The sequence below is a fragment of the Macaca thibetana genome, chromosome 3 (genome assembly GCF_024542745.1).
Source record: "Macaca thibetana thibetana isolate TM-01 chromosome 3, ASM2454274v1, whole genome shotgun sequence".
Classification (NCBI taxonomy): Eukaryota; Metazoa; Chordata; class Mammalia; order Primates; family Cercopithecidae; genus Macaca; species Macaca thibetana.
This window is the reverse complement of record NC_065580.1, coordinates 16,007,165-16,029,205: the sequence shown is the minus strand read 5'-3', so window position 1 is coordinate 16,029,205 and position 22,041 is coordinate 16,007,165. Positions and strand designations below refer to the sequence as shown.

The 22,041-nt window shown below is 47.6% G+C and overlaps 2 protein-coding genes, 1 pseudogene and 1 gene segment (V, D, J or C); all 4 read left to right on the top strand.

Moving 5' to 3' along the window:
• Positions 1 to 22,041, top strand: part of LOC126951110 (probable non-functional T cell receptor beta variable 7-3) — a 632,711-nt gene that overhangs the window by 524,289 nt on the left and 86,381 nt on the right.
• LOC126951109 (M1-specific T cell receptor beta chain-like) overlaps positions 1 to 22,041 on the top strand; it is a 418,381-nt gene that overhangs the window by 361,318 nt on the left and 35,022 nt on the right. Inside the window, 1 exon segment of the mRNA XM_050784984.1 lies at positions 8,987 to 8,992. Coding sequence (XP_050640941.1) covers positions 8,987 to 8,992 — 6 coding nt within the window.
• Positions 4,398 to 8,748, top strand: LOC126951081 (putative trypsin-6). 3 transcript variants are annotated; one of them, XM_050784977.1, is made up of 6 exons: positions 5,179 to 5,218; positions 6,241 to 6,400; positions 6,754 to 6,795; positions 7,450 to 7,703; positions 8,105 to 8,241; positions 8,545 to 8,748. In XM_050784977.1, the coding sequence occupies exons 1-6, from the start codon at positions 5,179 to 5,181 to the stop codon at positions 8,695 to 8,697; spliced, it is 786 nt and encodes a 261-aa protein (XP_050640934.1). In that variant the 3' UTR covers positions 8,698 to 8,748. The 3 variants fall into 3 exon arrangements, with proteins under 3 accessions (XP_050640933.1, XP_050640935.1, XP_050640934.1); XM_050784976.1 differs by lacking the exons at positions 5,179 to 5,218; positions 6,754 to 6,795 and adding an exon at positions 4,398 to 4,479; XM_050784978.1 differs by lacking the exon at positions 6,754 to 6,795 and having other exon boundaries at positions 5,166 to 5,218.
• Positions 15,738 to 19,264, top strand: LOC126951084 (putative trypsin-6; annotated as a pseudogene).

The following is a 22,041-nucleotide window of genomic DNA, read 5'->3' as shown; positions in this document are numbered from 1 at the left end:
GACAGATACACACGGTTTACCCAGAAAGTCACTGCATAAAAACATTAGTTTGTTCAACACGGATTTGGTTTTTATGGAATCCAAACGCAGACCCTAGTTCACCTTACAGCCTTGAGTTTGTCGGCTTATGGAGAAATATATACAGTAGTCAAATAGAGAAGAAACTTACACTTTTTCCCTTTCTTACCATAATGTCAGCATCCCGTCTGAATGTCATTATCACTCAAGAGTCAAGGGAAGAACCAAATGCTTCATATAAGCAGGACTGGGCGGGGAGTGTTAGTTTCCACTGTTTTCTGTCTCCATTCAGATCATTCCTATCAAAGCCCAGCTGGTTACCTGAAGCCAAGAGACAGACATAAGTATACCAATGGCCTCCAGACGCCTGCTTCCACCTCCTACCTGGGCCACGTAGACTCTTTACACAGGAGAGTGAGTCACCCCACTCAGAAGGGTTGTCAGCAGAAACAGGGCATGAAAATCACAGATAACCATGGCATTTCTTCCAAGTGTTCAGTGTAAAATAAACCACTACCACTAACAACAAAAACACCTAAGAAGCAAAAAAATGCTTATTCAAAATCCAAGACAAAATACTGAGTGAGAGGCAGGCCATGTGGTTGCATGTTCTCAGGCCACACAGCTTTCCCAGTCCATTTGCTCACATGGAACCATGAGATGTGAAGGTCTCCAGAGTGTGTGGTCGGGATCGAGGCTGCTACTGTTCACCTGTGGGTCCAGACAATAGGGCAAAGAAGCAGAAAGCTGCAACTCTGTCCACCACCATGGCTTATGCCCTCCTTCCCACAGAGGCTCTGAAGAGCCCCCATTTCAGCCTTCACACAAAACCTCCTTCTGAATCAAACACAGCCAGGCTGGAGTGCCGTGGCATCGTCTCTCCTCACTACAGCCTCTGCCTCCCGGGTTCAAGTGATTCAGCCTCCCAAGTACCTAGGATTACAGGCACCTGCCACCATGCCCAGCTATATTTTTTTTTTTTTTGTATTCTTGGTAGAAACAGGGTTTCACCATGTTGGCCAGGTTGGTTTTGTTGTCCTGACCTCAAGTAATCCAAAGTGTTGGGATTACAGGCATGAGCCACTGCTACTGGCCCAGGACCCATTTAAAAAAAAAATAATTTCTACTTTTATTTTAGATTCAGGGGGTACATGTGCAGGTTTGTTACATGGGTATATTGTGTGATGCTGAGGTTTGGGGCACAAATGATCTCATCACTCAGGCAGTGAGCATAGCACCCAATAGGTAGTTTTTCAGCCCTTTCCACCCTCCTTCTCTCTTCCCTCTAGTAGTTGCAGTGTCTACTCTTCCCATCTTTATACCCATGTATACCCAATGCTCAGCTCGCAGTTATAGATGAGAACGTGATATTTGGTTTTCTGTTCCTATGTTAATTTGCTTAGGATTATGGTCTCCACCTCCATCCATGTTGCTGCAAATAACATGATTTCATTCTTTTCATGGCTGCATAGTATTCCACTGTGTATATGTACCACATTTCCTTTATCCAGTCTACCGCTGATGGCCACCTAGGTTGATTCCATGGCTTTGCTACGGTGAATAGTGCTGTTACGGATATGCAAGAGCAACTCTTTTTGGCAGAACAATTATTTTCCTTTAAGTAAATGCCCAGTAAAGGAATGCTGGGTGGAATCCTAGTTCTGTTTTAAATTATTTCAGAAATCTCCAAAGTGCTTTCTGCATTACTTTTTCCATGAACTAATTTACACTCGGGCCAACAGTGTACACACATTCCCTTTCCTCTGCAGCCTCAACAGCATCTTCCATTTTTTTGACATTTTAATAATAGCCACCCTGCAGCCAAGCTCTTTCAAGGCCAATGTGAGGAAGAGCCACAAACCTCCCTTTTCTCGAACAGAATTATTGCCTGCACACTGGTAGAGTTCTTGAATTCATCTGTCTTTCGTTGTTTGGTTTTCATAGAAAAACCAAAGGTAAAGTAGTATGACATTCCACAGCTGAACCAGTTTGTAGCCACCAGTCCCTGCTGGGAAGGGTCCCTCAAGCATGCATTGATCTTGTCACCTAGAATTTGAGAGATCAAGAAGCCCGATAGCAACCAACCATACAACTGCCCATCAGCGCCCATCCTTTCACAGGATTAGCTCAATTCTGGCTCTGCAGACACTGGTAGCCACAGGTGACAAACCCTGGGTCTCTGTGGGCTTCCCTCATCACCCAGGGCCACAATGGGCTGCCTGTCCTAGGCAGAGACACAGCAACATTTTCTTAAACTGAAATGAGGCATAAATTCCCTTCACCAATAATCATCTGAGGGCACTGTCCCTGCCTCCTTCCTTGGGGATTTTAAAACACACCTCTCTCTGACCAAACAGGTAGGTGAGTCTGACTTTAAATGGAGGAAAATCGGGATGAATTGGGGTATCAGGAATGAATCCCCAAGTGTTTTTGTGTTGGGACAAGCATCCACATCCCAAACTGTACCTGGAGATGGAGAAAAATGCAGGAGAGAAGACAAAAAATGGGGGACAAAGTGATTGAAAGTCATTGAAAGCTTCTCTCATGGTTCTTTCCAGCTCTGGTTGCTGTGCCAAGGTCTTGAGTGCAGGGAGGGCCGGCTCTGGCTGGGAGCTGTTGCTTTGGGAGATGGAAGTGTCACTTTACCTCCAGAAAACTCATTCGATCATCTGTAAAATGATCATTTGATCATCTGTAAAATGTAAAATCCCAAGGTGGTTGTGATGATAAAGTGAAAAAAGCATTCTTAACTTATATGAGTTACCTGCTGTATAGTAAGTTACGTGGTATATAGTAAGCATACAGATATGATTCACTGTTATCATAATTGAAGGACAGTGGTTTGGTGTGCTAAGCACTAAACACAAGACAGAAAGGTATCTTAGAGAAGTAGACAAAGAAATCTGTAGTTCAGAATGAACAGTACCAAGAATGGCATGTTCTCCAAATTGAGCTTGGGCAGCTGGATCTGAGCCTATCCTACACATCTGAGTCTACAGTATGAGGTAACAGTCTCCACCTACAGCTACATTCTCTGCCTGCAAGGTCATTCCTTTTTGAAGAAAGATGACCTCAGAATGTACTGTGATCATTTAAGGAAGAGCACAAAATACTGGAGAAGGCTAGTCTTCAAGCTCTAGATACAGAAAATCCTCATATTTATGGGTGTTACTTTCCAGACACAGAGTCAGAGCCACAAGCACTAATCCAAAAACCTCCTTTTCCAAAATTTTTTTCCATCTTCTACCAAGGTTCACCTCCGTGTTTAGTGCACACTGGTGTCTACAGTTGCTACAGCAAGAGTCTCTCCCTATCCTCTAAGGCAGGAGTTCTATGACCCATCCAGGCCATGACTGCCATGTAGATGACACACCTCTCTGGTCAGGCATAACTGGCCAAGCCTGAGGTAGCCAGGTTTTGGAGCATTGATAATATGGGCTTTTCCTTTGTTGTCCCTAAATATGTTGTTTCATTTTGTCCCCTTGTCATGGGGAGACTCAGAAATTTGGTGGTGCAATTGGACAGGGCCCGGGGCTAGAGGGAAGAAGCAAATGGAAACCATTTAGAGGGGGTACAGGTGGAGAGGGTATCTCTGAGCAGTGGATCTCCTGGCTGTGGGGAAGCTGGCTTGGCGGCCATGCCAGGAGCTAAACCCGGAGGTTCTCTGTGTGTCCTCTGAACTCCACGGGCTCCACTTTGGCATTTTCTCCAATTGTCTCTGGTTTCCATTTGCTTCCTCCCTCTAGTCCCCTGGCCATGTTCAATTGCACCACCAAATTTCTGAGTTTTCTCATTTTGTTCACCATCTCCAGAACATAACTGTTTCCTTTACCTTTCAAGGAATTCAAACTTGAGCTCTGCTCATTCCTGCCCATCACCAACCTGAGCTCAGAGTTGCTGAGAAGGGAAAGCACACTCATAAGGAAGCTCCTCCTTTCTTTACAACATTAGACTTGAGCGCAGACAGCATCTCCATCTCCACACTGCTCTGGCCAGGTTATGTCTCAGTCAATTACACAACTGTGTCTTAGTAGCCTTGGTAGAGCCCAAATCAGGATATTCTCTGAGAAGATTCACTTTGTACTGAGCCCAGCATAATCTCACTGCATATAAAATAGAAAATTCTAGACCCACCCCTCCACATCTTCGTTACTGAACCCAATATGTGACCCAATTACCATGTGCTTATATCTCTACCTACTGCTCATTCTCAGATCAGATCATAACCCAGGTTTACCATGGTCCAAACTCTGACATCTGATCAGGGGCATGTTATTCTGGTGAATGCTGTCAGCCCCGAACAGGTGGGTCACTTTGCATCATGCTGAGTGCAGGTTGCCGGGCCACCGTGAGGTTACATTAAAAGAACCTATGACAGGATGCACATGAGACAGACAAATGTCTTCACATTGAAAAAGGGGAGGAGTGCACCATTGGTTTTCCATCCTCCAAATGTACTGAGTAAGCTCCTACCTACCCTGTGCCCCCTGCTTCTTTGAAACACTTCCCATCCTTGAGCCTTAGTAGGAAGGAGAACCACCTGGAAGCCCAGAATCGTATAGAATGTTGAGTCTCCCTTCTCCTTACCCCTTTGTGTTGGAATTCTCGTTCCCCAAAGCCTTGGATTTGACCTTCCCGCACACTGACTGGAGAGAAGCATCTTCATGTTCACAGGAATAGGCCTTAGATAAGACTTTGCTCCTCTCATTGGGGCTCCAGGACACTGAAAAGCCAAGGTTGTTACCAACGCTTGTCCTTCCTTAAGTACATTAAATACATCCCCAATAGTTAAAAGGATTCTTAAACAGCCAGGCCATTCTCCCTCCTTCTAACCCTCATCTCCTTGGCCTAAGAAAGCCCAGCTGTGTGATCCGGCTTTGGCTTCCCCTGTCTTCCCCATCCCAGCATCCTTTTAGGAAACAGCCGGTCTCCCTCTCTGCTCTGAGAAGGCAAGTTTCCTTATCACCTGAGAATCACAAACCCACAGAGTGGCCAAACTTAGCCGAGCTGATGCAAGACCCGGGGAAGGGGAAAGCTGCAGGTGTGTTTGTACTGCGAGGAAACTGTACTGTGACCCTCACCTCACAGACACCTCCTCTTCCGATCCTCGGGAGGTATAAAGATGGGCCTTCCACCACCAGTCAGGCACTCTCTACCACCATGAATCCACTCCTGATCTTTGCCTTTGTGGGAGCTACTGGTGAGTTTCATGCCCCTTCTCAGGCCCCACCCACCATCCTTCCTGGCAGACACAGGCCCTTCCATTCTTGCTACCTCTCCTCTTTTGACGTGCTCTGATATTGTATTTCCTCCATCTGGTTTCTCTAATTCCCATCCTCCTTGGGCTCTCTTTAAGCCTCACCTGTTTCACCTTCTCCCTGACTTCACTCCCACCACTGTCATTCATCCATATCTGCACTGTGGTTGGTAAAACTGGGAGACCAGGTGGGGCTGGCCTATGAAATGAAGCAGCAGTCTTCAGGCTTGGCTCCAACAGCACCAGAATAGCACCACTATACCTGCTCTTAACCTCGAATGCACCTGGGGAGGTTGAAAAATTACTGATGCCAGAAACTAAACTCTAGAAGTTCTAACTTCATGTTTCTGGGGGTGTAGCCTGTGTACTAAGCTTTTAGCTTCCTAGGTGATTTTTAACATTCCAGGCATGCAGCCAAGGTTAAGAATTGCTGTTCTATTGGCCAATAACAACATCTACCTATGTTCTTCCGAAGTGAACCTGGGGGCTGCTGTCACCTCTGCCCTGACTGCACATATCTGAGCTGACAGGGAAGCTGGTCATGGCCAGGTCTACACAGCCAAGGGGTTTTCCTAGCTTAGGGAAAGTATCCTGACAATCCAGGGCTCAAATTGCCAGAGGAAGTGCACAGGTGATCAATAAAACAGAGAAGCACACAGTGGGTGATCAACCACATCCCAACTCCAATCCCACTGGAAGCACTGTGAGGACATTCCTTGAGACCTCAGCCTGGTTATCCCAGGAAAGATCTGAGCCCCCACTGGGCACCTAGCTACATACCCTGCAGACACAAAGACTTGGGAGCCACATCCAGTGATGCTCACCAGGGGTGGCAGAGCTCCCTCCCTTGCCTAGCCTCACTGTGCTTGTTAAGTATTTCTAATTAGCAGGAAGCAACCGCAGGCTAGGAGCACCACCCCTAATATGCCACTAAGGTGCCTTCTCCCTTTCCATCTCCACTCCAGTTGCTGCCCCCTTTGACGATGATGACAAGATCGTTGGGGGCTACACCTGTGAAGAGAATTCTCTCCCTTACCAAGTGTCGCTGAATTCTGGCTCCCACTTCTGCGGTGGCTCCCTCATTAACAAACAGTGGGTGGTGTCAGCAGCTCACTGCTACAAGCCGTAAGTGTGGGGCCCCTGACTGCAAAGCTCTCAGCCAGGCTGCCTGGGCGAGCTTGGCTTCAGCCCAGGGAAGTACTGAGATTGGGTAGGATGGAGGGGAGAGGTGGTAGAGAAGAAAACTTGTTGGCAGCAGCTGACTGTCCAGAGCAGAGAGTGAACACAAGACAGGAACCCCTCACACCCAGGCAAATCCATGAAACAGCAAGGGTTGTGGTCATAAAAGCAGGCAGGAATGATCTTGGAGTGGACTGAGCTAGTGAGAAAAGCAGGCAAGTACTTTTGCTGGTTAGCTACACATTAAAGTCACCTAAGAAAGAGTTTTTAGAAATACTGATGCCTATTTCCTATCCCAGGGCAATTAACTCAAAATTTCCAGGAAGAAGGTGTGAATATCAGTGAGTCTTTAACACTCTACCTCTGGTAACTGTAGAGTATATAGACAGAGCTGAGAACTGCTGCCTACACCAAGAACTCTCAAACCTGAGTATGTGTCAGAACCACCTGCAGGCTTGTTAAGGCACAAATCACTGGGTCCCATCCCCAAGGTTCTGATCAGTAGGTGGGGGTAAGAACCAAGAATTTACATTTCTAACAAGTTCCCAGGAGATGCTAATGCTATGGATACCCTTGGATTAGATTACACAGAAGGGTGGTGCTCACCAGGACAAGAAGGGAGGGAGGAACAGGCACTGTGCACAACTAGCAAACACCTGGGGTGAAGAATGCTGGGAAAATGTCAAGTAGCTCCTTGTGCCCATAGTGCTATTGACTATGGAGATTGTGGGAAAGAGACTGGGTTGAGGAGCAGCCTCTGGTGGGATCACTTTGACTCTTCCCCAAGCAACTACCACCAACAGCTGGAACAGAAAGGTCCTGGGTCTCATACCTATACTGACCCACATCCCTCTCCCACCCATGCGATATGGCTACACACCCAACACATGCCTCCTGACCTGTCCATAAACAGGGAGCTTGAGGATGCTGGAGAAGGTGGGATGGGTGCCCCGACTGTGGGAGAAGGTCTTCACTATGCCTGCCCTGCCCATCAGCCGCATCCAGGTGAGACTGGGAGAGCACAATATCAAAGTCCTGGAGGGGAATGAGCAGTTCATCCATGCAGCCAAGATCATCCGCCACCCCAAATACAACAATGAGACTCTGGACAATGACATCATGCTGGTCAAACTCTCCACGCCTGCCATCATCAATGCCCGTGTGTCCACCATCTCTCTGCCCTCTGCCTTTGCAGCCGCTGGCACTGAGTGCCTCATCTCTGGCTGGGGCAACACTCTGAGCTTTGGTGGTGAGTGGGACCCTTTGTCCTTCTACTTCCCTCCATCCTCACAATTTGCAGAACAAAGTATGCCATTTACCTTGAATCCTCTCACTTCCAGGCTTAAAACACATTTCCAGTGACCATTACACACAGGCTCTGCACTGCGCACAAGAGAGATGCAAAGTCTCAAGGACTTGGCCCCTAAAATCAAAAGACAAGACAAATGGAGAACTTGCTATAATCACGTCTTGGGAGGGGCTCAACAATGATCATGTTGGGAACTAAAAGCCAGAGTCCCTTGCCAGGACTTATGTTTTGGAGTCCTGTCCAGGGCAGTGTTCCTCTTCAATGTTCCATCCTAGATTATTGTCTCCTTCTAAAGCCTGACCCACATTTCTACTTTATTGATCTCTTCCTGATCCTCACAGCCGACTACCCAGATGAGCTGCAGTGCCTGGATGCTCCTGTGCTGACCCAGGCTAAGTGTGAAGCTTCCTACCCTGGGAAGATTACCAGCAACATGTTCTGTGTGGGCTTCCTTGAGGGAGGCAAGGATTCCTGCCAGGTGATTTGAACAACCCTTCCCATGCTGAGGCTCCCACCAATACCCAGGCCCCACCCGGGAAAAAGATTTGAACTCTCAAGGTGGGAAGCTAAGGAGCCTCCCTGCCGTGCCCCCATGGAGAACTGAGGAAGGCTCCCTTGGGCTGCATACTGTCTGCTTAGGAAGAACAGAGAATGGGCCACCGTGAGAAGGACATGGAGCCACAGAGCTGGCTGGAAAGGGATCTTTTAATGTTCAGAGTAAATGTAACTATATTCCTCCTCCATCTCTCTCTTCATACAACTTGTCCCTTCTTCTCCCCAGCGTGACTCTGGTGGCCCTGTGGTCTGCAATGGACAGCTCCAAGGAGTTGTCTCCTGGGGCTATGGCTGCGCCCGGAAGAATAGGCCTGGAGTCTACACCAAGGTCTACAACTATGTGGACTGGATTAGGGACACCATAGCTGCCAACAGCTAAAGCCCCCGGTCCCTCTGCAGTCTCAATACCAATAAAGTGACCCTTCTCTCACTGTCTGTGTCTGTGCCTGCTGCCTCACACTCCTTCACACTGGAAAGCATCCTCCACTCTCAGGTCAGACAGGACTGTCTCCCTTAAATATAAGCAGAGCCCCCAGCTCCCAAAATGTGTTCCATGGTACACTAGATTATCACATACAAAGAGATGGAATCCAAAAATAATAAGAAGCTTGGGTGAAAGCAGGGCACTGTTTTCCAGAGGAAAGAGTGTTTCAGAAGGTGGTCTTTAGGGGGGCATTGATTTTTATTTGGGTTCTCACAGTGGTTACCGCTACTCTGCCTTCAGAACAATCATAGCACAGAAAATGTGTCAGCATCTTCGAGGTGGCCCAAAAAATCTGACCAGCTGAATCTTATTGCTAACATACAACAATAATGACAAACGCTGTTGGTGATGACATGCCTCTCCCAGGAAAGTGTTGGCACCAAACCCTGGACCAAGCCGCCCTTCTCATTCACCTGGAAAATCAGACTCAAGTAAATCTCCCTGGACCCCTAACTCTTCTCTCAATTCCCTAGTTCCATCTCTGTGAACAGGCTAGAGAGATGTCCCGCCTACCATAGTAGGAGCCAGACTGCGACTTGGGAATCAAGCCCAGCTCTGCACACTTTATTTTCGTCTTCTTTGCCTTTGGGGTAGGACGCCACAGTGAATCCCACAGCTAACACCAGCTCCCTACTCTGACCAGGGAAAGAAACTAGAGAGGGTCAGGATTCACCCATTTGATCAATTAACTGAGGAAGGATTCATTTTCAAAAAACTTGCTTGCCATTGAAACACTTCAAGTGAGTTATTTGAGAATCTTTTGAAAAGGTAGCTGGAAAGACATCTGAGGGCCGTGACCCCATCCAGCCACTCTGACCACATGTTGACTGGTCTGTACCCACTGGATGCAGCAGAGGGAGGCAGGCCCCGCGGCATGTGTGGCACCTGCCAAAGCCTCCTCCTGGCAATTCTGAGAGGGCCCATGTTGGGGCCATAGCTCATCCAAGCTCGTCACTGAAGATCCAAGCAAGTTTCTCTTTGAAATTCCACCTTCACCATCTGTTCCAAGCAGTTGTGGACACCCCTGGGAGCTGGTACCAACGGCCAGGAGGAGCCAAGGGAGACAGACAAGTACAGAACACAATTCTAGTTAGTAAACAGAGCTCAGACCTCCGAGTGTCCATGGAGCAGCGTGCAAATTGCAGTGATGAGTAGAGTAAAACCTCTACATGGAGCACAGCTTTCCTGGCAAACACAGGGGACTGCTGTCCACATGCTGTGGAATATACCCAAGTAAGCATCAGACACTTGTTTGGTAAACAGTAAATGTGTCAGATCAATTACCTTGAGAGGGCCATCAGTGCTCCAGATGTGTGGTTCGTGTGAGGAGACGGCTACCACTCACTATCTTCAGAGGAAAACAGGGCTCAGGGCTCACACACAATGGACAGATACACACGGATCACCCAGAAATTCACTGCATACAAACATCACTTTGTTCAACATGGATTTTGTTTTCATGGAGTCCAAAGGCAGACCCTAGTTCATCTTAAAGCCTTGGGTTTGTCTGCTTTTGGAGATATACATCCAGTAGATAGATGCACAGAAAGACATATACATTTTTTCCCTTTCTTACCATAATGTCAAGGCCTCGCCTGAATATCATCATCACTCAAGAGTCAAGGAAGGAACCAAACACTTCATAGAAACAGGGCTGGGTGAGGAGTGTTAGTTTCCACTGTTTTCTGTCTCCATTCAGATCATTCCTATCAAAGCCCAGCTGGTTACCTGAAGCCAAGAGACAGACATAAGGATCCCAATGGCCTCCAGACAGCTGCTTCCACCTCCTACCTGGGCCACTTACACTCTTTACACAGAAAAGTGAGTCACCCCAATCAGAAGGGTTGCCAGCAGAGAAATCATAGATAACCATGGGATTTCTTCAAAGTGGTCAGTGTAAAATAAACCACCACCACCACCACCAAAAACACCTAACAAGCAAAAAAATGCTTATTCAAAATCCAAGACAAAATACTGTGTAGAGCCAGGCCATGGGGTTGCCTTTTCTCAGGCCACACAGCTTTCCCAGTCCATTTGCTCACATGGAACTGTGAGATGTGAAGGTCTGCAGAGCCTGTGCTTGGGATCGAGGCTGGTACTGTTCACCTGTGGTTCCAGACCAAGGACAAAGAGGCAGAAAACTGCAACTCTGTCCACCGCCATGGATTAGGCCCTCCTGCTAAGAGAGGCTCCGAAGAGCCCCCACCTCAGCCTTCACACAAAACATCTCCTGGCTCAACTACAGCCAGACTGCAGTGCCGTGGCATGGTCTCTGCTCACTACAACCTCCACCTCCCAGGTTCAAGAGATTCAGCCTCTCAAGTAGCTGGGATTACAGGTGTGAGCCACCATGCACAGCTAATTTTTGTTTTGTTTTGTTTTGTTTTAGATTTTTAGTAGAGACAGGATTTCACTATGTTGGCCAGGCTGGTTTTGAACTCCTGACCTGAAGTAATCCAAAGTGCTGGGAGGACAGGCGTGAGCCACTGCTCCAGGCCCAGGCTCCATTTTTAAAAAATAATTTCAACTTTCATTTTAGATTCAGGGGCTACATGTGCAGGTTTGTTACATGGGTATATTGTGTGATGCTGAGCTTTGGGGCACAAATGATCTCATCACTCAGGCAATGAGCATAGTACCCAATAGGTAGTTTTTCACCCTTTCCACCCTCCTTCTCTCTTCCCTCTAGTAGTTGCAGTGTCTACGGTTCCCATATTTATATCCATGTGTACCCAATGCTCAGCTCCCACTTATACATGAGAATGTGATATTTGATTTCTGTTCGTATGTTAATTTCCTTAGGATTATGGTCTCCAAATCAATCCATGTTGCTGAAAAGGACATGATTTCATTCTTTTCGTGGCTGCATAGTATTCCACGGTGTATATGTACCACATTTCCTTTATCCAGTCTAATGCTGATGGCCCCCTAGGTTCATTCCACGGCTTTGCTACTGTGAATAGTGCTGTGACGCACAAGCAACAGCATGTGTCTTTTTGGCAGAACAATTATTTTCCTTTGGGTAAATGCCCAGTAAAGGAATTGCTGCATAGAAAGGTAGTTCTATTTTAAATTATTTCAGAAATTTTCAAACTGCTTTCTGTATTAATTCTTCCATGAACTAATTTACACTCTGGCCAACAGTGTATAAGCGTTCCCTTTCTTCTGCAGCCTCACCAGCATCTTCTGTTTTTTTGATATTTTAATAGTAGCCACTCTGCAGCCAAGCTCTTTCAAGGTGAATGTGGGGAAGAGCCACAAACATCCCTTTTCCAGAAGAGAATTCCTGCCTGCCCACTGGTAGAATTCTTGTTTTCATCCGTCTTTCATTGTCTGTTTTTCAAAGAAAAACCAAAGGTAAAGTGGTATGACCTTCCACACCTGAACCAGTTTGCAGCCACCAGAGCCTGCTGGGAAGGGGCCCCTCAAGCAAGCATTGATCTTGTCACCTGGAATTTGAGAGATCAACAAGCCCCGTAGCAACCGACCATACAACTGCCCATCAGCGCCCATCCTTTCATGGGATTTGCTCAATTCTGCCTCTGAAGACACTGGCAGCCACAGGTGACAAACCCTGGGTCCCTGTGGGCTTCCCTTCTCACCCAGGACCACAATGGGCTGCCTGCTCTAGGCAGAGACACAGCAACACTCTCTTAAACTGAAATTAAGCATAAATCCACTTCACTAATAATCATCTGAGGGCACAGTCCCTGCCTCCTTCCTCTGGGATTTTAAAACACACCTCTCTCTGACCCAAACACATAGGTGAGATCTGACTTTAAAGGTTTGGATATCAGGATGAACTGAGGTATCAGGAGTGAATCCCAAGTGTTTTTGTGTGGGGACAGGCATCCACATCCCGAAATGTACCTGGAGATGGAGAAAATTGTAGGAGAGGAGAAGAGAAAAAAAAGGGGGACAAAATGGCTGAAAGTCATTGAAAGCTTCTCTCAAGGTTGTTTCTAGCTCTGGTTGCTTTGCCAAGGTCGTGAGTGCAGGCAAGGCTGGCTCTGGCTGGGAGCTGCTGCTCTGGGAGATGCAAGAGTCACTTCACCTGAAGAAAGCTCATTTGATCATCTGTAAAATGGGCAATCCCATAGGTGGTTGTGATGACAAAATGAATAAAACATTCTTAACTTATATGAGTTACATGCTGTATAGGAAGTTACGTGGTATATAGTAAGCACACAGAAATGATTCACTGTTATCATAATTGAAGGACAGTGGTTTGGTGTGCTAAGCACTAAACACAAGTCAGAAAGATGTCTTGGAGAAGTAGACAAAGATACCTATAGTTCAGAATGAACAGTACCAAGATTGGCATGTCCTCCAAATTGAGCTTGGGCGGCTGGATCTGAACCTATCCTACACATCTGAGTCTACAGTATGAGGTAACATTCTCCACCTATGTTCTCTGCCTGTAAGGTCATTCCTTTTTGAAGAAAGCTGACCTCAGACTATAGTGTGATAATTTAATGAAGAGCACAAAATACTGGAGAAGGCTAGCTTTCAAGCTCTAGATACAGAAATCCTCATATTCTTGGGTGTTCCCTTTCAGACAGAGAGTCAGAACCACAAGCACAGATCCAAAAATCCCCTTTTCCAAAAAATTTTTCCACCTTCTACCAAGGTTCACCTCCCTATTTAGTGCACACTGGTGTCGACAGTTGCTAGAGCAAGAGTCTCTCCTTATCCTCCAAGGTAGGAGTTCTGTGAAGACCCCATGACAAGGGGACAAAATTAAACAATGTGTTTAGGGACAACACAGGAAAAACCCATATTGTCAATGCTCTGAAACCCGGCTACCTCAGGCTTATCCAGTTATTCGTGAGCAGAGAAGTGTGTCATCTACATGGCGGTCATGGCCTGGAAGGGTCTTGAACTGTGGCAAGGTAAGGCTCCGAGACAAGGTGCCAGGAGAAAGATGAATTGAATCATCTATTTCTGCTAGGAAGAAAAGACCAGGAAGGAATCAAATGTACCGTTTGTCCTCTGGGGACCTCTGCCTTGATCCTCAATGAATCTCCTTTTAGATGCCACCTGCAGCAATTCCCATACTTCACAACGCTCTCCATGGCTTCCGTTGGCCTCATGATCAGCTCTGTCTGTATTCTTGGGCAAGACAGAATCCTTCTGAATCTCATTGTCTTCCTCTATAAATGGAAATAATTTTACTCTGCACAAATCACAATTAGCATGTTTTGGGGAAGTTAGAGTGCGAAACTCAGCATAAACGAAAAGCAATGCACTACTGTTGCTTATGTGAAAACTCTTGTAAAATAGTCAGGCACCATGCACAATCTAAGGATAGCAGTGTCAGGTATGAGCCCATCAGTGACTAGAGGGGGTACAGGGTAGAGAGGGAATCTCTGAGCAGTGGGTCTCCTGGCTGTGGGGAAGCTGGCTCAGCAGCCATTCCTGGAGCTGAACCTGAAGGTACTCTCTGTGTCCTCTCAACTCCACAGATGCCACTTTGGCATTTTTTCCAATTCTGTGTGGTTTCCATTTGCTTCCTCCCTCTAGCCCCCTAGCCATATGCAATTTCACTGCCAGGTTTCTGATCTTTTCTCATTTTGTTCACCATCTCCAAAACATCCCTGATTCTTTTACCTTTCAAAAATTCAAACTTGAACTCTGCTCACTCCTGCCCATCACCAACCTGAGCTCTGAGTTGCTGAGAAGGGAAAGCACCCTCATAAGGAAGCTCCTTCTTTCCTTATATCATTAGACTTGAGCGGAGACAGCATCTCCATCTCCACACTGCTCTGGCCACGTTGTGCCTCAGTCAATTACACAACTGTGTCTTAGTAACCTTGGTAGGGCCCAAATCAGGATATTGTCTGGGAAGATTCACTTTGTACTGAGCCCAGCATAATCTCACTGCATCTAAGATAGAAAATTCTAGATCCGCCCCTCCAAATCTCTGTCATTGAACCCAACATGTGACCCATTTACCATGTGCTAAAATCTCTACCTACTGCTGATTCTCAGATCAAAATGTAACCCAGATTTACCATGGTCCAAACTCTGATATCCAATCGGGGCCATGTCATTCTGGTTCAGGATATCAGCCCCGAGCTGGTGGGTCAGTTTGCATCACCCTGAGTGCAGGTTGCCAGGGCAACCGTGAGGATGCCTAAAAAAAAAATCTGTGACAGGATGCACCTGAGAAAGACAAATGTCTTCACATTGAAGAAGGGGAGGAGTGTGCCATTCAATTTCCATCCTCCAGATGCACCGAGAAAGCTCCTACATAACCTGGGCCCCCTCCTTCTTTGAAACACTTCCTATCCTTAAGCCTTGGTAGGAAGGAGAGCCATCTGGGAGCCCAGAATCCTAAGGAATGCTGAGTCTCCCTTCTCCTTATGCCTTATTGTTGGAATTCTCTTTCTCCAAAGTCTTGGATTTGACCTTCCCACACACTGACTAGAGAGAAGCATCTCCATATTCACAGGCATGAGCCTTAGATAAGACTTTGCTCCTCTCATGGGGACTGCAGGACACTGAAAAGCCAAGCTTGTTACCAACGCTTGCAGTTCCTTAAGTGTGTTAAATACATCCACAATAGTTGAAAAGATTCCTAAACAGCCAGGCCATTCTCCCTCCTTCTAACCCTCATCTCCTCGGCCTAAGAAAGCCCAGCTCTGTGATCTGGGACTTGGCTTCCCCTGTCTTTCCCATCCCAGCATCCTTGCAGGAAACAGCCGGTCTCCCTCTCTGCTCTCAGAAGGCAAGTTTCCTTATCACCTGTGAATCACAAACCCACAGAGTGGCCAAACATAGCCGAACTGATGCAAGACCCTGGGAAGGGGAAAGCTGCAGGTTTGTTTGTGCTTAGAGGAGTGGTGACCCTCGCCTTACAGACACCTCTTCTCCCGATCCTCGGGAGGTGTAAAGACAGGTCCTCCACCACCAGTCAGGCACACTCTACCACCATGAATCCACTCCTGATCCTTACCTTTGGGAGCTGCTAGTGAGTACCATGCCCTGCCTCAGGCCCCACCCACACCCTTTCCTAGCAGACACATACCCTTCCATTCTTGCCACCTCTTTTCTTTAGACTATGCTCTGATATTCTATTTCCTCCATCTGGCATCTTTACTTCCCAACCTCCTTGGGCTCTTTTTAAGCCTCAATTGTTTCAACTTCTCCCTAATTTCACTCCCACCACTGTCATTCATCCATATCCGAGCTGTAGTTGGAGAAGCTGGGAAGGGAGGCCAGGTGGGGCTGGCCCATGATATGAAGCAGAAGGCTTCAGGCTTGGCTCCAACAGCACCAGAATAGCACCACTATACCTGCTCTTAACCTCGAATGCACCTGGGGAGGTGGAAAAATTACTCATGCCAGAGACTCAGCTCTAGACATTCTAACTTCATTTGTCTGGGGTGCAGCTTGTGTTCCGGGCTTTTAAGCTTCCCAGGTGATTTTTAACTATTCCAGGCATACAGCCAAGGTTAAGAATTGCTGCCCTATTGGCCAATAACAACATCTACCTTTGTTCTGCCGAAGTGAGCCTGGGGCTGCCCTCAACTCTGCCCTGACTGCACAGATCGGAGCTATGGGGAAAGCTGGTCATGGCCAGGTCTACGCAGCCAGGGGGTTTTCCTAGCTTTTCCAAAGTATCCTGACAATGCAGGGCTCAAATAGCCAGGGGAAGTACACAGGTGCTGAACAAAAGAGACAGGCATTCAGTGGGTAAGACAACCACATCCCAACTCCTATCCCACTGGAAGGACTGTGAGGACATTCCTTGCGACCTTACCCTGGTGACCCGAGGAGAGATCTGAGCCCCTTCACAGTACCTAGCTACGTGCCCTAGAGACACAGAGACTTGAAAGACACATCCAGTGATGCTCACCAGGGATGGCAGTGCTCCCTCCCTTGCCTAGCCTCACTGTACTTGTTAAGGTTTTCTAATTAGCAGGAAGCAACCGCAGGCTGGTAGCACCACCCCTAACATGCTACTGACTTGCCTTCTCCCTTCCCGTCTCCACTCCAGTTGCTGCCCCCTTTGACGATGATGACAAGATCATTGGGGGCTACACCTGTGGGAAGAATTCTCTCCCCTACCAGGTGTCCCTGAATTCTGGCTCCCACTTCTGCAGTGGCTCCCTCATTAACAAACAGTGGGTGGTGTCAGCAGATCACTGCTATAAGCCATGAGTGTGGGGCCCCTGACTGCAAAGCTCTCAGCCAGGCTGCCTGGGCGAGCTTGGCTTCAGCCCAGGGAAGTACTGAGGCTGGGTAAGATGGAGGGGAGAGGTGGTAGAGAAGAAAACTTGTTGGCAGCAGCTGACTGTCCAGAGCAGAGAGTGAACACAAGACAGGAACTTCTCACACCCAGACAAATCCATGAAACAGCAAGGGTTGTGGTCATAAAAGCAGGCAGGAATGATCTTGGGGTGGTCAGAGCTAGTGGGAAAAGCAGGCAAGTACCTTTTGCTGCGTAGCCACATATTAAAGCCACCTAAGAAAGAGTTTTTAAAAATACTGATGCCTGTGTCCTATCTCAGGGCAATGAGCTCAAAATTTTCAGGAAGAGGGGGTGAATATCAGTGAGTCTTTAACACTCTACCTCTGGTAACTGTAGAGTGTATAGACAGAGCTGAGAACTGCTGCCTACACCAAGAACTCTCAAACCTGAGTATGTGTCAGAACCACCTGCAGGCTTGTTAAGGCACAAATCACTGGGTCCCATCCCCAAGGTTCTGATCAGTAGGTGGGGGTAAGGACCAAGAATTTACATTTCTAACAAGTTCCCAGGAGATGCTAATACTATGGCTACCCTTGGATTAGATTACACAGAAGGGTGGTGCTCACCAGGCCAAGAAGGGAGGGAGGAACAGACACTGTGCACAGTTAGTAAAGGCCTGGGGTGAAGAATGCTGGGAAATCTTAAAGGAGCTCCTTTTGCCCACAGTGCTAGTGACTGTGAAGATTGTGGGAAAGAGACTGGGAAGGCTGGTTGAGGAGCAGCCTCTGGTGGGATCCCTTTGCCTCTTCCCCACCTCACTACCACCAACCTCAGAAGCAGAAAGGTCCTGGGTCTCACATATGCACTGACCCACATCCCTCTCCTGCCTATGCAATATGGCCACACATCCCACCCCATGCCTCCAGAGCTGTCCATGAGCAGGGAACTTGAGGACCCTGGGGAAGGTGGGATGGGTGCCCCGGCTGTGGGAGAAGGTCTTCACCATGCCTGCCCTGCCCAACAGCCCCATCCAGGTGAGACTGGGAGAGCACAACATCGAAGTCCTGCAGGGGACTGGAACAGTTCAACAATGCAGCCAAGACCATCCGCCACCCCAGATACAACTGGAGGACTCTGGACAATGACATCCTGCTGATCAAGCTCTCCAGGCCTGCCATCATCAATGCCTACGTGTCCACCATCTCTTTGCCCACTGCCCCTCCAGCTCCTGGCACTGCGTGCCTCATCTCTGGCTGGGGAAACACTCTGAGCTCTGGCAGCGAGTGAGAACCTTTGTCCTTCTACTTCCCTTCATCCTCACAATTTCCAGAACAAACTATGCCCCTTAACTTGAATCCTCTGGCCTCCAGGCTTAAGACACATTTCTAATGCCCATTACCCCCAGGCTCTGCACTGGGCACCAGAGAGATGCAAAGTATAAAGGATGTAGCTCCTAAAATCAAAAGACAGGACAAATGGAGAACTTGCTATGATCATGTCTTGGGCTCAACAATGATCATTCTGGGAACTAAAAGCCAGAATCCCTTTCCAGGACTTATGTTTTGGAGTCCTCTCCAGGGACAGTGTTCCTCTTTAATGTTCCATCCTAGATTGTCTCCTTCTCTGGCCTGACCCACATTTTGACTTTCTTTGATCTCTTCCTGATCCTCAAAGCCAACTACCCAGATGAGCTGCAGTGCCTGGATACTCCTGTGCTGACCCAGGCTAAGCGTAAAGCCTGTTACCTGGGAAAGATTAAGGACAATATGTTTTGCATGGGCTTCCTCGAGGGAGACAAGGATTCTTGCCAGGGGATTTGACCCCTCCCCATGCTGAGGCTCCCACTGATATCCAGGCCCCATCCGGGAAAAAGATTTGAACTCCCAAGGTAGCAGGGCAGAGGATGCTCCCTGCAGTGCCCCCATGGAGAAATGAGGAAGGCTCCCTTGGGCTGCATGCTGTCTATTTAGGAATAACAGAGAATGCAACACCCTGAGAAGGATGTGGAGTCACAGAGCTGGCTGGAAGGGGGTCTTTTAAGATTCAGAGTAAATGTAGCTATATTCCTCCTCCATCTCTCTCTTCATAGAACTTGTCCCTTCTTCTCCCCAGCTTGATGATGGTGGCCCTGTGGCCTGCAACGGAGAGCTCTAAGGTGTTGTCTCCTGGGACGATGGCTGTGCCCAGAAGAACAAGCCTGGAGACTACACCAAGGTCTACAACTATGTGGACTGGATTAAGGACATGATAGCTGCCAACAGCTAAACCCCCTGTCCCGCTGCAGTCTCTATACCAGTAAAGTGACCCTGTTCTAACTGTGTCTGTGCCTGCTCCCTCACACTCCTTCACACTGGAAAGCATCCTCCAATCTCAGATCAGACACAAATGTCCCCCTTAAAGGTTAGCAGAACCCCCAGCTCCCAAAATGTGTTCCATGGTACACTAGATTAGCACATACAAAGAGATGGAATCCAAAAAGCAGCAGCAGCTTCTGAGAAAGGGGGCACTGTTTTCCAGAGAAAAGTGTTTTAGAACGGTGTTCTTTGAGGAGGGGGTATTGATTTTTATTTGGGTTCTCACAATGGTTGGAGCTACTCTGCCTTCAGAACAATCACAGCACAGAAATATGTGTCAGCATCTTCAAGGCAGCCCAAAAAATCTGACCAACTGAATCTTATTGCTAACATAAAACAATGTCAAATGCTTTTGGTGATGACATGCCTCTCCCAGGAAAGTGTTGGCACCAAGCCCCGGACCAAGCCCTCCCTTCTCATTCACCTGGAAAATCAGACTCAAGTAAATCTCCCTGGCCCCCTAACTCTTCCCTCAATTCCCTAGTTCCATCTCTGTGAGCAGCTAGAGAGATGTCCCGCCTACCATAGCGGGAGCCAGACTGCGACTTGGGAATCAAGCCCAGCTCTGCCCACTTTATTTTCGTCTTCTCTGCCTTTGGGGTAGGACGCCACAGTGAATCCCACAGCTAACACCAGCTCCCCACTACGACCAGGGAAAGAAACTAGAGAGGGTCAGGATTCACCCATTTGATTAACTGAGGATTGATTCATTTTCATAAAACTTGCTTGCTTTTGACACCATCCAGCCACACTGGCCACACGTTGGCTGACTTGCACCCACTGGACGCAGCAGAGAGAGGCAGGCCCCATGGCACATCTGGCACCTGTCAAAGCCTCCTCCTGGCAATTCTGAGAGGGCCCATGTTGGGTCCATAGCTCATCCAAGCTTGTCACCGAAGATCCAAGGAAGCTTCCATTTGAAATTCCACTTTCACCTTCTATCCCAAGTGGTTATGGACACCCTGGGAGCTGGTACCAAGGGCCAGGAGCAGCCAAGGGAAAAAGACAAGTTCAGAGCTCATTTCCAGTTACAGGGAACACAGCACAGACCTCAAGTGTCCACGGAGCAGAGTGCAAATTGCAGTGATGAGTAGAGTAAAACCTCTATATGGAGCAAAGCATTCCCGGAAAACACAGGGGACCGCAATCCACATGCTGTGGAATACACCACATGCTGCGGAATGAATCAGACACTTGTTTGGTAAACAATAAATGTGTAAGATCAAATACCTTCAGAGGGCCATCTGTGCTCTAGATGTGATTCGTGTGAGGAGACGGCTACCACTCACTATCTTCAGAGGAAAATAGGTCTCAGGGCTTGCACACAATGGACAGATACACACCGGTCACCGAGAAAGTCACTGCATACAAACATCACTTTGTTCAACATGGATTTTGTTTTTCTGGAGTCAAAATGCAGATCCTAGTTCACCTTACAGCCTTGGGTTTGTCTGCTTTTGGAGATATATATCCAGTAGATAGATACACAGACAAGACACATACATTTTTTCCCTTTCTTACCATAATGTCAATGCCTCGTCTGAATATCATCATCACTCAAGAGTCAAGGGAAGAACGAAACGCTTCATATAAACAGGGCTGGGCAGGGAGTGTTAGTTTCCACTGTTTTCTGTCTCCATTCAGATCATTCCTAACAAAACCCAACTGGCTACCTGAAGCCAAGAGACAGACATAAGGATCCCAGGGGCCTTCCAGACGGCTGCTTCCACCTCCTACCTGGGCCATTTTACACAGAAAATTGAGTCACTCCACTCAGAAGGGTTGCCAGCAGAAACAGGGCATGAAAATCACAGATAACCATGGGATTTCTTCCACGTGGTCAGTGTAAAATAAACCACTACCACCACCAAAAACACAAAACAAGCAAAAAAAAAAAAAAAAAAAAAGTGCTTATTCAAAAAAAAAAGACAAAATACTGTGTAGAGCCAGGCCATGGGGTTGCCTTTTCTCAGGCCACACAGCTTTCCCAGTCCATTTGCTCACATGGAAACGTGAGATGTGAAGGTCTCCAGAGCGTGTGCTCGGGATCGAGGCTGGTGCTGTTCACCTGTGGGTCCAGACCAAAGGGCAAAGAGGCAGAAAGCTGCAACTCTGTCCACCGCCACGGCTTAGGACCTCCTTCTCACAGAGGCTATGAAGAGCCCCCACCTCAGGCTTCACACAAAACATCTCCCTCTGGCTGAACACCAGCCAGGCTGGAGTGCCGTGGCATGATCTCTGCTCACTACAACCTCTGCCTTCTGAGTTCAAGTTCAAGTGATTCAGCCTCCCAAGTACCTGGGATTACAGGCACCCGCCACCATGACCAGCTATTTTTTTTTTTTTTTTTTTTGTATTTTTTTGTATTTTTAGTAGAGACAGGGTTTCACCATGTTGGCCAGGCTGGTTTTGAACTCCTGACCTCAAGTGATCCAAAGTGTTGGGATTGCAGGTGTGAGCCACCACTTCTGGCACAGGCCCCATTTTTAAAAAAATAATTTCAACTTTTATTTTAGATTCAGGGGCTACATGTGCAGGTTTGTTACATGAATATATTGTGTGATGCTGAGGTTTGGGGCACAAATGATATCATCACTCAGGCAGTGAGCGTAGCACCCAATAGGTAGTTTTTCACCCTTTCCACCTCCTTCTCTCTTCCCTCTACCAGATGTATTGTCTACTGTTCCC

Excerpts from the sequence above, each read along its gene's own strand:
- LOC126951081 (XM_050784976.1), top strand. The coding sequence starts at position 4,398 with ATGCACATGAGACAGACAAATGTCTTCACATTGAAAAAGGGGAGGAGT. Across the intron at positions 4,480-6,240 it reads CCATCCTCCAAATGTACTGA|TTGCTGCCCCCTTTGACGAT; the intron begins GTAAGCTCCTAC and ends TCTCCACTCCAG. Across the intron at positions 6,401-7,449 it reads GCAGCTCACTGCTACAAGCC|CCGCATCCAGGTGAGACTGG; the intron begins GTAAGTGTGGGG and ends CCTGCCCATCAG.